Raw genomic sequence first — 16258 nt, forward strand, 5'->3', positions numbered from 1 at the left:
CTCATGCCCGATTGTGCCACTGTGCACAATCGGGTATAAGTACTGTACCTACCCAATGTGGATTAGATGTCCCAAGCATGCAAAGAGTTCATGCCCGATTGTGCCACTGTGCACAATCGGGTATAAGTACTGTAACTATTCAATGTAGATAAATGCCTGAAGAAAGAGTTCATGCCCGATTGTGCCAATGTGCACAATCGGGTATTATGTCAGTGTTAATGTTCCTGTGTTATTATCATCCAGCTTGATTACCTTTTCTTATTTCCAAGTTGTGCATGTCATAAGGCATCCTCTAACCCAGAAAGGACCCCTGTTTAGAGGGTATAATGCAGTCGCCACTGGCAGCCACGCACTGCGTTGGAAGCGAGCGTCAAGCGGTAGGAGCCAGCGTCAAGGGCAGTGGTCGGCGCTCGAAACGGTCCCTACCGACCCCTACCAGAGCTCATAACCCCCTACTATGCATAATCGGGTATATCAGTGTTAATGTTTTTGTGTTATTTATCATCCAGCTTCATTACCTTTTCTTATTTCCAAGTTGTGCATGCCATAAGGCATCCTCTAACCCAGAAAGGACCTCTGTTTAGAGGGTATAATCGTGGTAAGAAAGCGTCTAAATCATGTGACCCAGAAATAGCGCCGACCGAGGCGCTTATCGACCCAGCGGCTATTGGGCGCATCTGATGTGTTTGATGGCGGCAGACAGTGATGGTGGATCATCCTGCCCCACGAACGTCGGGCCGATGTCGGTGATGCGCCTTACGGCCATCAGTGGGCGGTCCTCCGACGGTCTGGATCCACCACGTGACGTGATGTCATAACTACGTCATCTTTTGACCGTGCTAACCGGTCTTAAGTCGCATCAAAGTGGTCCTGCTGACCATTCCCATATAGTATGCCCGAGCCTCTTACAAGGTTAGAATGACTCCATCTGCCGATTTTGCCAAGGGCTGGCCAATCACAATGCAGATAGTCATAATGCCCATTACACACCTGTCCGATGGCTTCAGCTTCGGCATGCGGTGTCCATGGTACTGCCCCTCCCTGGGGTCCCATGGCGCAAGGTATAAGTACTTCCTGGAATGCGCTAATGAGTGTCACCACAAAAGCAACCGGAGTTCCTCACAGAACTCGGTCCTTCGCATTTTAGTCTCACCTCAGCAATGTCACCTCGCCTCGCTTCGCTTGGCTCGACTCCCCCCAACCCTAAGCAACAAGACCTTAATAAAATGAAAAGAGCTGCATGAGCACACTTACATAGGCTTTAAACCATCAGCGGATGTCTATGTTTATGTCTTAAATGATATCGGTAATGGTTCTCCACTTAGCGAAGTCCTTGTTATTGCTGGGAGGCAGCTCAAAGACCGATCGTTCTCTTTTGATGACAGACTTCAATTTGGAATGTCAGTGTCGAATGACATCTGCTTTAAGATGCTCAGTGCTTATTGTCATTCTGTTGACAGCAATGTCCCCCTTGTAAGCCGGAAGGCATGGAGGCAGGAAGATATCCAATGCCCATGCTCGGACATTGGTCTGCACTTGGCAGACAGGTTGAGATAGTATGAACCTTCGCAAGCTCGTAAAGACACACCTTGAACTTATTTAAAGGTTGCCAGGAAGCCTTCTCGACACTCTGGTCTTTGTCTCGCTGTTGAGCAACGAGCAGCGCGGCATATATCTTTGCTTCTCAAATGACTTGCGAGTCCCTGTTGTGATACATATGAGAAGTTGTCTCACATACTACAGAATGCGAGGATTCACTGATACAAACTGCACAAGTTCTCCTACCTTCTCTGTGTGAAATCATTTTCTGGCACCCAGCTGCTTTGTGTACTCAATGTAGTTTTGGTTAGGTTGAATTCTTGTCGAGGCTGGGTCAGGAGGCGCAGTGGTGGATTGTGAGTCAGGATCAGATTGATCAAGGTGAAGAGGGTCATTGCTGAGGTCATCGCCGCTGTACTCATCATCGTCTCATTCACGCCGTTTTCTGGTTGAGGCAGTCAGATCAGAAGACAAGTGTACCGAGCCAGGGCCTCTCTCAGCAAATTCAGCAAATTCGTTGTCAAGGGTGCTTAGTGTGGGTGCCATGAGCTGTGGGAGATGTGGTTTGGGTCAGGTTCTGAGGCCACTGACCCATGCACAAGTCTTTATCAAAATTCAGGTCCCGCAGGCCATCCAAGACATCTCGGTAACGATGACTCCTCTTTAGGAATGCAAAAAATTATCCTCACCAATTGCACTGATATTTGACTGCCATGGCTCCAGCTGCCAAGCTCACTTTGCGAAGCCTCAAAATATATGGGAAAGATAGCCGACAGTTGCAAAACACCAATGAATTCCACGAAAAAGAGGGCCCATAATAAATGCCTGCCGCAGCCCTCTCACTCCCAAAAACTCATTTGCATTGCATGTGTGTTGAATATGCAGCACATGTACTAAATATACGGAACGCAGACAAATGAGACACCTGCACCATGAATGTCTGACGTCTGTGATGCACCCGCATGCACATGTGGCTCGCCCCCAAAGCACCCGTCTGTCTGGTCTCCGAGTGCAAGTTGGCGGTGTACTCACTCACATTCCTCTCGTCTGTCTCCTCAGCGTGTCGTAGCTCAGTCCAGTTGGATTGTTAGTTGCTGACAAGTTCGAGCTGTCTTGGATAACTTTATGGCATTAGTGGGGCAGTCACAGTCTTGCTGGTGACAATATCAAATCCTCAGTAGACTATCTCTCGAGATTTTCTCAGACAGACAGATGCTGTCTGTTCTCAAGGCAAAGATCACAGTATTGGATTGGCAACACTGTGCACTGGGCGCTGACAAAAAAGCTTCTGGGGAGTGTTTCGACAGCGCACCCATCCCAAAAAGTGCACCAAAACAATCTGTGATGTTGGCAGTGCCATTGGAAATAGCGAGGCCTCTCATCTGGGGAGCGTCTCGTCTTTCTGACCTTTTCTTACCATTATTGACTGTAATTTACTGTAATTTACAGCAGGTTAAACGGACTGTAACCTCCGGTAAATAATGTAAATTACAGGACTTATTTACTTGCAGTAGGCCCTGGACTTTCTTACATGTTACTTACACCCCCGGGGACTTTCTGACGCAACACTAGTCATCACTTACTACATCTAATAGATGATGACATTGAGCAATACTACAATACTTATCTCAAACAGAAGTGGATAGGACGAGTCATACCTCATTACCTAGTGTGTTCACGTGGAGGCGTGGCAGATGCAGAAGTTTCGACATGTCCTCGTACCGTGCGCGGTTGGCCATTCAAAGTTCCTGGCGCTGCTACATCATCGGGGGTATCCGTTACAACTGCTGTTTGGTTTCGGCAGCCTGCCGCGATCATCGTCTTGGCTCTCCGGTCTCACTCGTTCTGGCTGTTTCTGGTCCTCTGCCAGCTCTCTGGCCTTATCCTGCATCTCCCGACTTTTTTGGCTACCGGTTACTGATGTAAGCTGGCTGATTGAGGTGCGTAGGGTGAGGACGGCGGTGGTGAAAGGCCAGAGTTAAAGCTGCTCATAAGCGCACATACATCACGCAGAGTCCTCGCCTGCACAGTAAATGTCGAGCATTAGCATTCCCTGACTGGTACTATCCATGCCATACATGCTCCTCCATTACCTTCACAGCATATGTAGTTGTACAACTTACTACCTCGCCCTATGATCCTGTGATTAACTATACAGCTATAGCTTGTTCCGGGATTACTCTCTGCCTCATACCGTACATCTCCTCGCCCGAGCCGCTCTTCTAGGCAATGGCGACGAAAGCATTCAGCGACGCCGTACAGGCTGCACGAGCTCTGTATCCTCATCCATGAAACCAACTGCAATGTCATCAAATTGCTCGATCTCCTCCACCGCCTGTTTATCCTCTGGTCCCCAGCCCTCCCAGACTGCGTCCTCGTCGTCCTCGGCTGGCAGCGGCTCGATGTTCGTCGAGGGTGTTGAAAGAGACGCGCCTTCCCTCGACGTTCCACGTGACATGGTGTCATCGCGGTCGTCAGCGTTGCTTGCCGGAACACGCAGCACGAAGTCCTCGTCCTCCTCGTCAAACTCGAGTGGCACCAATCCCAAAAGCGAGTCACGTTTCGGTGCGAGGCGTGGCGAGCGCACCTTGCCGATCTCGCGACGAAGCCGCCCTAGTCCCTCGGACATGCCGTCGCTGATTCCCGCCGCGACGTTGCGAATCGGGATCGGGTTCCTGTATGAGCGTGGAGGGCCATTAGGATACATCGGAAGTACCGGTGGCGACGGCTTCAACATTCGCATGTCTGCCGAGACCGCTTCGTCGAACGACGTAGAGAAGCCCGACTGCGACGGAAGCGAAGAGCCAGAGACGAAGGACTCGCTCATTGACGAGCCCGATGCATTGACTTCAATCTGTCTGCGAACTTCAACCTTGCTAGCAGGGACGTCAAAATTGTAGCTGCGTAGCAGTCCGTGGTAGTCCTCCTCAAGAATATAGAAGGAGAATTGATGAGCCAGATATAGAGAACGAGGCACAATGCGCGTCGACCGCGAATACGTTGACAGCTCCGCTTGTGCGATCCAGCTGTGTGTATAAGGATAAGCAGTTGCATCGAATGAAGTAGTTGTGACTTACTCAGGCTTGGCGACATGCGCCAGACGCCTCCAAGACTGAGGTGTACGCAGCGAGCGTCGGATCTCCCTCCAGTCCTTCGACCTGCGCAGCATCCAGGTCGCAACGACATTCTCGTTCGCGACAAGCTCCGTCGAACGCGCCATCATCTTCGTCAGCGCGGACGGCGTGCGAGCAGTTCCGGCTGGGGCCTGCGCGCCGCTGAGGGTGCTTACCCCTGGTAGCGAGATGCTCGTACCTCCGGGAAGCGGCACGGTACCGAAGGTGGACGTAGTGCGTTCGCGGGTCTGCTTCAACAGCGAGATCCGCCGTAGCGACAGCATACCATCGCGCGGGTCAAATAGCAAAGTGTCCTGGTAGTGTGGGTGTCTGACAGGACAAATTAGCCGCACGCAAAACAGTAGCGGGTACTGTGCTTACTGTGATGACAGCGACGACGGTAAGTTCATTGACTGTGGAATGAACATGAATGCCAGGGGTACCGTGGTTGTATCTGGGCCTTGAGGCCGCTGCACACGCAAACGGACGGTAGGATGGATCTCCGTAGACAATGGCTGCTATACGGAGAGGCAGTCAGTATTTGACCACGTCATGATGCATTCGTACTTACCACCTCCCTAGCGTTAATTACTCGTCCGTCGAGGTGACTCTTCTCATCTGACGGTCCACCGTACGGGTTTGTGGCAAAAATATGTACAGTCCCTTTCTCTGTTGCAACGGCCGCCCAGCGTCCGTCGTGTTCCCAGGTGAGACTGTCGACGATAGCTGACGTACGCCCGCGACGCAGATCGTAGACGTGCCACGGTGAACGAAGCCCCACGTCTTCGTTCATAGAACTGCCGGGATGTCGTCGTGTGGGCCGTAGCTGATAGACTCTCATGACATGTCCACCGCGCATTGCAACCATGAGCGACGTGCCATCGGGGGAGAACTGGAGTTGGCTGATAGGCTGATCCTTCCCAATTAGGAATTCCGCAACGCGTGCAGGCCCTTGCGGAGCGTTCGGAGCGATCAGAGACGCGAGGTCGACGACTGTGACGTGGTGGACAACGTCGACTGGACCTTGTTTATCGTCGTTGGGGAGTTCTATAGTATCGGAAGTGGCATCAACACTTGTCCGGGCATGGTGCTGCTCGTCTCGTCCGCTAGCGGCAGGTGCACTCCTGGAGAAAAACTTGCCGGGCGTGGCAGCGGTGGCGTTCGCGTCAGTGGAATACCTGCGCTCTGCTGCTGTCGCCGCAGCTGAGACACCCGCCCGCGCAGCAGTAAACGCCATGCCACCGAGGACCTTCATGCCGCTTAGGACGCTGCCCCCGATCTTCACCGCCGCGGAGCCAAGCTCGGCTTGGGTAGTGGGGAACTTGAGAGCATTGTCATCAGAGCTCTGGGAAGCCGTGCGCGGAAGCCTAGACGGTGACTCGAGAGGCGACTCGAGCTTCGGGGGCGGCGAGGCATACGCAAGGAGCCGATTAGATAGCGAGAATATAGGAGAAGGTATCGCTGAGTGCTGAACGGAGTGGAGAGACGGGTCTACGTTGGGCGATAATACAGTGTTCATTTCTGACGTTGATGAAATGCGGTGTGCGAATGTAACGAGCGATGAAGAAGGGATAGTATACAGTGGAATGAGAGTCCGTGATGACAAGATATGAAGTGAAGAAGGTTGTGTCGCACTCTGAAGGCACCGTTACTACGCATCCAAGCGGCGTGCAACGGGAACTTACCAGTACAACGAAATCAGGCGAAGCCCTGAAGGATATAAGGGATGGTAACTTGACAGACTTGACGATAGAGTGTGAGCGCAAAGAGTAGACGAGGAACTCTGCGAGGTCCGGCTTTGAGGACTTACTAAAGCCCACAGTGAGTGCCCTGGCATAACAATGGGTAAATAGCACTCACACTATGCCGATTGCAGGACGCTGGTTCGCCAAAGGATCAACAGAGCCCGCCACAAGGGGATTAGGGTTAGGAAGAACCGCAGCCATTTGGATATTGCACCATTCGGGCCCGGAGAGGTTCAGAATCTCAGAGATAGACCCGAGATTGGAACAATCCCACATTTGCAGCCCGCTGTGATATCCGACCAGCAACACCCGGCTGAAGCGCAGGTCAAACACAAGACGTAGAGTGTAAACACCTATGTGCGTACCTGGAACCGACGCCGTTTACCTCGAAGTCATCCCATTTCGACCACACGATGTCCTCCCCGGAGTTTGAACTTGGATAGCGCGCCGCTAAAGTCGGTTGAACCGCTTCAGATACGACTTCTTCGTCGAGACTGAAAACGGCGGAATCTTCTAAGGTAAGCTGCCGCTCACGCCACCGGGCGCGTTGGACGGTGCTCACGTCGCTCCCACGTCGCTTTGTGGTCTCTCCGAAGGCTGTGTCTGGGCTGCACGGCGACGGTAAGGAGACATCACGTGATGGTGTTAGGAGCGTGCCAAAAGACAGCGGGCGGGAAACTCGCGGGGGTGTCGGGGCGACAGACGGTATCGGGATGGACGATGGTACATAGCCACGAATCGTACGCGAGAAGGACTCTAGGGCAGAGGGCTCCCTATGCACAAACGGTTAGCATATCATTCGATCTGTGGTAGACGTGCCGAAGAAAACGCGCAAAAGCTCGCGAATACAGCTCCTTCAAGTTGCGCGGAACCTGCGGGCAGATCGTGGCATCGCATACGTAGATCAATACGCGTATACGCGCGTGTGCAGCTCTACATGCCCCTGAGCTACCGGACGCGCCCAGACGTCGTCCAAATAGATAGATGCATGAACCGTCCCGACAAACGCGCGGTTGTGTTCGTATTTGGACATAGTCCGAATCTGATAGACAGAAGATGCACCTCTCGCCTGCAAACGAAGGCAATGGGGTGAAAGTGAACAGTTACTCACCGTGCAAGCACAGGGGACCGCACATGACCGCGCTCCTGCATCTCCGGGCTCTCCGGTAAGTCCGTGTCCACCAGCAGTTCTGGGCCCAGCGCCGGCGACTCAGGCCCAACCTTCCTTTCGACGGGAGATGCGCCACGTGTTGCTGCGGGAGGTGGTACGGGTAGCGGGGGTTCCTCGTCGAAGTGCGCCTGCTCCACAAGCTCTGACCCCAAGAGATCCTCTTCGACACCCCTCGGTGCTACCTCCTCATGTGTATACGCGTGCTCCGGATCGAACGGAGTGCCTGCCATGGCGGTCTCGAGAGCCGGCGGATGATCCGCTGGGGACGAAGCCGCTGAAGTCGACGGGGTGTCCTCGAGGAGGTGGTGGGAGTACATGATTGGCAATGCTTCAGTTCGCTGCTTCCGAGATGGAACATTGCGTTTGTTCTTGACTGGCATTAAACTAGAGGTAGGAATAGATGGATAGATAGTCGACAAAGACCAAGAGACACGGATATGAACGAATACGGAAAATGAGGTCAATGGGGGGCCTTGAAAGTTAATGCAAGACGGAAATGGTGGTGGGCGAAAGCAAGAGAGAATAATAGGAGAGCAATAGGATGGGATAACAATTGTTCGTGGTTGGCCGTCGTGGTCGCAGTGCAAGTGACGGCTGAGGTCCGCCAAGCCGCCCATTCCGAGTCATACTCCGGCCGACTGCTCGTTTCCCCAGTCTTGCCTTTTTAGGGCACTCTCCCTGATCAGCTCCACAGGAACGTTCGTCCGGACATCCCTGAACGAGTATTCGCCTGCGTTTTGACGAGCAATCACCAGACATACTTGCCTAGCTAGACAGCTCTCTACAAAACATGGAAAATCGCACCCAAATAGAGTATACAGAGTGCCGCCAATCCGGCGAAAGCGAACAAGCCTAGGACGTCGTACAAACGTGCAGCCTATTATCACTCACGGGATCCTTCTAGGGTCCTTGGGATACCTGCACCGAAAACAGGTAGGGTCCTTACCACGAGTCACCGCCTCGACGGAGTCGGAACAGCCAAGTTTGACTGACCCGTGTTCGTCTCGCGATAGCTAGATAGCATGAACGAAAGCGCGGCGGTGCTACGAGATTCAGAGGTAGCCCTCCGCAATATCCGAGCTCGCACCAGCACTGCCATTTCGGGGTAGATGTGCACATCGAGCGTTGCTGAAGCCGCACGGCGTAGCATTTGGAATATGCAGACGGGGCTGTTGCATTTTGAGCGGACCTGCTGGCAGCCCCGTTCGAGTGCGGGCGTCCTAGGATTGGCCATGTGGGGGAAGCGTGTATGCGATGTAACGTATAACGCACTGCATGCTCTAGATGCACTAGCAGTTAAGTAGAGACATTTATCCATGGACGTCGAAGAAGGGTAATATGAGTGGGAGAATGAACTGGTTTGACGGTAGTTCCGGTGATAGGGACTGCGGCTGTTTCAGAAAGGAAGGTTTGTAGAAAGCATACTGTCGCGGGCCCAAAATCACGCTGCTGCTTAATGGCATGCCAGGAACCTGGGTCGCATGGGGTTTGGAAATGTAGATGACGGCATCCCCAAAGCAGACGTCGACGCGATATGTCTAGAAGATAATCGAGCATGTCATTCGAGAAGCAGAATACGAATGGGTGTTCTACTACCATGACGTACACAATAAGCATTGGCCACATCATGAGCCTGAGCGTGCTCTGCCATCACTACGTGTATAAAACCCGAAGCGGATGAGTGAGTTTCGAGGCACGAAGGATAGAAGTCTAGTGATAGACCTACAAACGCCATGACATTGATATTCTCCTGTCGTAGCTGGCAATACATGGCGATGTGCCCAAGCTTTGTGGTAAGTACATCGCCCGCGCTCACCGTTAGCCTGCTGCCTGCAGCTGTCAAGTCCCGAGGCCTGCCACTTCAAACGAACGCCGTCCTTTCCAGCTAAGCGGCCATGCGGAAAGGCAGATGTCAACTCGTTCCGCAATTGGGCTGGCGGGCAGCATGAGTGGCGCGTAAATTGTGTGATACAGAGTTGCGACGTGCCTGAGCCGTGGCAGAGGCAAGCGAAGCCAATAGTTTGGAGTCCGCCACTGATAGTCGAGTAAGTGAATGCCGACGAATTCCTAGATGAGCGATACTTCTAGCGGTCGTGTCAAGGATCAATAGAACTTCTGAGTTGTGCGATAGGTCCAACATCGGCCCCATGGATCTCGTCTTAGCACGGGGCTGCCAGGAAGGGCGCCGCGCAGGAGCTGGGGCTCTGAGGCTGAGTTGCCGTAGACGATAGCAAACTGCCGCCCTGAGCAGTAGTAAGCGGAAGTTGCGACGGGACCTCGACAGTAGGCCCAAACGCAATGATTGGCCGGGCATTGAAGCGAACGAGTAGTTGTCTAGTCGGACTGAGTGTGGTCATGGCACTGAATACATTCGTCTCCAGCAGCAAAGTTCCCGCGATAGGGTGTAAAATTCATAGTGAGATGGCGTCCTGTGAAACAATGTTGAGGCCTGGTGAGGTCATGATTCGTTGGACACTCTCAGTAAACGGGACGATGAGCCTAGTTAAAATATCCTCGCGTGTTCGAGAACCCGAAACAGTGCGCAAAGGCTGTACGACAATTGAAAAGTGTGAGTAGAGGGGACGAGGAGATGATGAGGCTTGGTAGCCAGAACAAAGCCGCTCCAGGATTTCCCCGCCGGTGGCTTGCCCAATGTCTCGTAGAGAGCACAGGGTGGCCACATGTCGGTCTGGACGTCATCTGACACACCAGAACATATCTACCGGCCATTCAATGTGCGGGGACGAGCTGCTCGTCGGCACGCCGTGGTTCAGCCGCTGACTGACACGGTGGAGCGAGCCGTACCCTGCTCGTATCGTCCTCTGCTTGCGGTCCCCGATATAGATGCTGAAAGGGGACGAATGACCACGCGGTGGTGCATGCTCTGATCCGACACTGACACACAACCATGGTCTCACCTGCGGGCCCTGCATGGCCGGCACAAGCTGTGAGTACGCCCATGGGCAGCGCGGGGGCCCGAGTCTGGACAATCTGCGTCACAGCAAACTTTGTGCATGCCCCGCACCTTAAGGTGACGCTCAGTGCGAACTCGGCATACAGCGCCTGCGAGAGCAATGCGCCGACATCGAGGTCAGCCTTCTTCCGTCGGACGCTGTCCAGAGTGCGCTTCTGAATCCATGGGGCAGTACAAACCACAGGCGCATTGCAGCTTACGGAACGCAAGCTGGAATAGAACGGGAAGCGTCGAAGCTGGCGGCCGAGCATCGACGGGCCGCCGTAGACACGAGGTTCGAATCTATAGTCGCCATGCGGCCTTCGCGCGTCGCTACGAACGCTTCTTGCACCTCCGATCCTGTGCTCCATGGTACTCTCCAGCAGGACTGCTAGCTAACCGCTCGAACGATGTTGTCAGAGGGCGTCAGAAGAGCTGTTATAAACTTGAGCTCTTTCCAATGCGACTTTTGTGCGGCGGTTCGTCTATGCCCATCTATTGTCGAGAGCAGAAGTCGGCGAACTGCCGCAGGGACGGGTGCGCGAGGCCTATGGTGCCGTACGGCAGAGTAGCGCCACTTCAAGCTAGGCAGATCGTTCAGAGCGGAAGGCGCACTATGGCAGGCGGTAAATTGGGTATATTACGAGACTTGTTATCGTACATGATGTAGACACCTAGAGCGGACGAGCGGAAGCAGAGACGAGGGCGGACGGGGTTGCTGGCCGAGCATTGGGGAGAGATGACGACTTGCGCACATGCGCGCACACGAACAGAACGTATGCTGGGCGCTCGAGATTACGGTACCGGAGTAGCGACGACAAGCACATGGCACCAGCCTGTGCAACTGAATGGTAAAACGATGACACTCGAGCTCTGGCGTGGAGGATCAACCATCATCGAAGAGGCTGGCTGATTGACGAGTGTGGGCGTCGGCGAGGCTCTGCGCTGCCATGTTGGGCAGGGCAGACACATGACGCGATGTGTTCGCCGGCCTCGTTGGAAAGGCGTTGCTAGCGAGCGGCCATGGCCGTGGGCGGTAGGAAAACCGTGGTGAAAAGTGCGCGGATGTAGACATTGCGCACAGGGCGGGCGAGTTCGGCCTCCGGCGTGTGGGCTATCTGATCGATATCACTTACACACACCGTGAAGGGTCCGCCTGGGTCCGCTGGACGGCGGGGCATTGCGCGGGGCCCAGACCGGAGCGGGCGACTAGCCAAGTGAAAAATTTGGACGTCGGCTCGGGGTGAGCGGGGCGCGGGTGGCGGACGTCGGGGCTGTCGCCGCTGGCGTCGAGGAAGGAGAACAGGGGCAGAGTCCCTGAAACTTGGCCTGGTTTGGGCAAGTGTTTGTCGGCGGTCGAGTGGCGCCAATGGCTCAGCGCCCAGGACGTGCGTCGGCTGTGCGCGCGCAGGTGTCGCCGGAACGACGCCGAAGTGCCAACGTACGTAACAGTCGAGTAAGTCGTGCGCTGCGGCGCAAGCGGCGCGGATTTTCCATTCGAAGGCACGTGGGCGGGGATGTGGGACTGGGCTCGGGCAAAACGGATGTTGCGCCGACACCTCCTGCTTTCTATAGTCCGAAATCGGACCAACACATTGAGCGCGCCCGCGCATCAGGGGCTGTGGGCGCGTATCCGGAACGCTGCACTAGACCCCGGGAACCCCAGCGCGAGTTGTGTCAAAGACGTCAGCAGGATCACGGCCGCAGCGGGCCAGAACGAGTCGCGCCTGGGTATCGACGAGTAATATGCATGAGAGAGAGGGGCCTTGAGGCTCTCGCTTGCCGACGGAAGGCGGTATGAATCCTCGGAGCGACGCACAAGCAGCAGCGCATGTCACCCGCGTTCATGCTGTTCGCTGAATAGCTAGCGTGCTGTGGCAGGCGCAGAAGCCTTGGTGGGAGGCGCGGATGCGGGGCGGAGGTCGCTTGTGAGCTCAGCTGACGCAACCTGAAGACGTTGCCATTTGCAGCGTGCACGAGAACCCGCGGGGGCTTCTGAGTCTGATTATGTCCCACCAGCAACGACGCCAGGTCGCCCAGTGCCTAAATGAAAGAGGCGCATGAGAATGTGCCTAGAGACATCAGTACGTGGATGCTATAGGCAACGGGTGAACCTGTGCCGATCATGGTGGGAAGCGTGCTCCGGCCCATACGGAGGTTCAGGTCGACATGACAAAGTTACAAACTGACGTATCGGTATACGTAGGCGGAGGTCGCAGTCGGTATAAAGAAATGGAGGTGAATATGTGCTACACCAGCCTTTGCGCAAAGGCGTATCAGAGATACGAACAGCCCTCCTTATAACGAGTGCAGCACACCTCGCTCCTGAGAGCTCGCGTTCTGCGCGCAAAAGCTACTAGGACATATGAGGGAGGTAGGAGGGCGGTCTCTGGCCCGCCGAAAGTTCAGGGAGAGCGGCAAGGCCGTGAGCATGACCGAAGAGAGCCGCAACCGCGTGTATCAGACGTCGAAGTGTTCCATAGATTGCCAATGCTCGGAGAATAGGGAAGGAGCGCTGCACGCACCAGCGTGAGACTGCGCGCGGTTCACTGCGCCATAGACACTGACGACGACGACGACGGCGCAAACTGAAGATTGGAGGCGGGGGATGGGGGGCCGTCGTCGGCAACAAGAAAAGAGGAGGCCACCGGCGGTGTATACAGGGGCCACCGAGCGGTTCACAGGGGATGGGCGCGCGGGCGGAGAGCGCCGGCGGGATTCGGATCCCGAGCCCTTGATGGAGGTGGTGTCAAGGGTCCGGAAAGCGGGGCGTCATCGGGGTCACGGGCGGAAATCTGACCGGAAAGGAGGGCCTTCCCCAAAAGGTAATCCGGGGTCGTCTCGTTCCTCAAAATGCGCGCCGCCGACCCGCTCCCCCGCCCGCCCCTTCTCTCTCCCCTTCCCCCAACTCCTCCCCCGCCGACATCGTCCACAGTGTCGGCCCCCGCTTTTTCAACATTTTTACGAACTTGACGAACACTCTGTCTCATCTTCTCCGTGGTTCCGCTATTCCACTCTCGATGTCCGTCTCGCCACAGCTGACCCCGCAGGCACCGCCGCTGTCGAGGTCTCCCCAGTTGCTCGCCGCACCCGCTCCTGCGGCCCCATCCTTGAGCCATGCGACCGCCTCACCAAACGATTCCCCTGCCCAGCTCGCTTCCCTGCTGAGCAACAGCCTCCAAGAGACCGAAAACTTGAAGCGGGAGCTCAAGGACACGCGACGTCGCGCAGAGAAAGCCGAACGTGTGCTTTCCAGCTACCAGAAGCAGTCCCCCGTGACGACAGAAGCTCCCGCCGAAAATCAAGACGAGAGCTCGTACATTGCCGAGCTTGAAGCTCGTGCGGCCCGCCTACTGGCCGAGAAAGAGGAGCTAGAGGCACGTCTGTCGCGTTTGCAGGAGAATTGGGTCGACTGCGAGCAGTATCTCGTCGAGGCCGAGTCAGCGGCCGCAAATGCACGCGTCTCTTTCACGAATATCATGGTCTCGCGCGGCGGCATATTAGTGTCCAAGAACGGTCCACCACCGTACGCCGTTGCATTCCCCCACAGCAAACAAGCGCTGTCGGTGCGCACTTCGGTGCACTCTAGTCGATCTAGTCATCCTTTATCTGCCCAGCAGACGTCATCGCTTCCTCCGGCCTCTTCCCGTGTTCGCCCCCGCGCAGGCAGTCTCGACGGCTCCGCATATGCTTTGACCGGTCCTGGTGGTCCGCCGCCGGCGAAGCGTGCGCGCAATGACCGTGACCATGAAATGGGCCGATACTCGGTACGTGTGTGTTATATATCGCGGTTCGCTGTGCGCTTACGGATTCCCTAGCCAAATGGCCAGGCCGAGCACTCGCCTTCGCTCCAGCATCCATTGCCCGCGGATTCACCCTACGTCCACGCCCACCCAAGCTATCATCGCGGCCGTGACGGCGAACCTGTTATCCGCTATACTGACGTTCAAGGCCAGTCTTCGCGTCACCCGCATCGCGGTCGTCGCGAACACCGTGACGCGTCGCGGTCGCGGTCGCGGTCCCGCAGCCGCTCGAGTATTGACGAGATGATCCTCGAGGCGACAACTGGCGAGGACGTGGATGCAAATGGAAACCCTATCTCTCGTGCCCCTGGACAACAACACTTATCGCCCAACGCACACTTGCACTCTCGTCGTCACCGCTCCCTGTCTAACGAACGGGAGTATCTGGCCATCCCGCAACACCACTCGCGCTCTCGTGGCTCATCGCACCACTCGCTGCACCCGTCCATGTCAGGTTCAACGATTCTCCCGGGTGGCGTGCCGCAAGGTCCTGGCGTCCCCGGGAATGCCGTCAGCCATCATAATACTATCCAGACGCATATATTTGCGCCGCCTGTCACCGGTGCTCCTGTGAAGAAGAGTGAGAGGCTCAGTAACTTTTCTCATCCCTTTTGCTGATGTTGTACAGCCTCCACTGCAGGTCAAATTGCCGGCGCCACGACGATCGCGAGCGGCGGCTATCCCCCGACCAATGCCGCTGGTCAACGTATCTGCCGCCAGTGCGGTCAACCTGGACGCTACAAGGACGGCAAGTGTGTCGAGAAGTGGGGTCCAGGACCAGAAGGCCCCGGTACCGTGTGCGACAGGTGCCGCAAGAAAATGAAGCGGGTTGAACGCCGTGGTACACTCGATGCGCAGCAGCTAGCTGCAAACCATGGTCCCGCCGCCGTACACCCCTCTGCGGCTGCGTCGCTACACCCGCCTACCAACGGTCGAAGTATGCATCTTTCCTCACAAGATACATCGCGGTCGGTTCATCGGTCGGATACGCTTCCTGTTCACCAGATGTCCAGCCGCTCTCTCGGTCTGTCGGGTACGCAAATCATCCCGAGTGGTTCGTACGTTTACCATGAATCGCGGACACGTCCTGGGTCACCGACACAGTCGGTTGATGCTCACCTACCTCGTTCCGCCCAGCGTTCGCCGCCAACACCGCCACCTATCTCGACCATCCCCCCGAGTAGTCAGGAGGCTGAGGAGGCGGCATACGAGCTAGAGCGAGCGGCATCGCGAAGCAAGAAGGGCTCTCGTGTGCCAACGCCTCGCGTTGACAGCCCTGAACAGATGCCTTCGCGACCTGCAACGGCCACCAATGGCCACACCTCGGCTCCTGCGACGCAAAACGGCGGCTCGCCACGCTCCCCTGCTAATGCACCCACGCTTGCTCCTATTGCCCCCGCGTCAGCCCCAGCCAAGAGCAAACCTACGTCCATGGAGGTTGACCAGGACGCAGAAGGTGACGCCGACGCTGATGCTGAAGCGGACGCCGACGCTGAGCCCGACGCCGACGCCGACGCTGATGCCGACGCGGAAGCGGAGCTTCTCGAAGCCGTGGATGCAGCTGAAGCTAACCACGCGAGTTCCGGGGAAGAGTGGCTCAAGAAGGAGGATTCATAACCCCATACGTGTCCGTCCTTCTGTATCTCATCTTAACTGTTTAAAGTGTATACCGTTCGATAGACCTTGCTGCCTGTTTCGTTGATCCTTGCAGTGTTTCTGTTGTATTTTTTCCCATTTCTGCATGTATGCTAAATGGTAAACGTTGGGTAAACGATGATATTCGTATAAATACATGACTCTATTCGGCTCGAGAATTCAGCATTCTACTCTTGCAAGGATGGTTTGCGAAGGAGTAAGAATTCGCAGAGTTGCGAAGTTATGGACGCATCGACCTCTTTGTGGCGTCTGGTTATTGGCGTCGATACTGGCTCGCG

The 16258-nt window shown here is 55.5% G+C and overlaps 2 protein-coding genes across 2 annotated transcripts; one reads left to right on the plus strand and one right to left on the minus strand.

Moving 5' to 3' along the window:
- Positions 1–3563: 3563 nt before the first annotated feature.
- PHACADRAFT_248804 (uncharacterized protein) lies at positions 3564–7928 on the minus strand. Its single transcript, XM_007391280.1, has 8 exons — positions 7509–7928; positions 6763–7170; positions 6513–6710; positions 6338–6461; positions 5224–6288; positions 5034–5170; positions 4617–4982; positions 3564–4565 (listed from the first exon to the last, which is right to left on the minus strand). Exons 5-8 carry the CDS (start codon positions 6169–6171, stop codon positions 3785–3787), a joined length of 2232 nt encoding a protein of 743 aa, XP_007391342.1. The 5' UTR covers positions 6172–6288; positions 6338–6461; positions 6513–6710; positions 6763–7170; positions 7509–7928; the 3' UTR covers positions 3564–3784.
- A 5524-nt stretch (positions 7929–13452) lies between these two features.
- On the plus strand, positions 13453–16144 carry PHACADRAFT_248809 (uncharacterized protein). The gene is made up of 3 exons (XM_007391281.1): positions 13453–14288; positions 14340–14904; positions 14953–16144. The coding sequence occupies exons 1-3, from the start codon at positions 13542–13544 to the stop codon at positions 15939–15941; spliced, it is 2301 nt and encodes a 766-aa protein (XP_007391343.1). The 5' UTR covers positions 13453–13541; the 3' UTR covers positions 15942–16144.
- Positions 16145–16258: the final 114 nt, after the last annotated feature.

This window comes from Phanerochaete carnosa (genome assembly GCF_000300595.1).
Source record: "Phanerochaete carnosa HHB-10118-sp unplaced genomic scaffold PHACAscaffold_2, whole genome shotgun sequence".
In the NCBI taxonomy this organism is placed as follows: domain Eukaryota; kingdom Fungi; phylum Basidiomycota; class Agaricomycetes; order Polyporales; family Phanerochaetaceae; genus Phanerochaete; species Phanerochaete carnosa.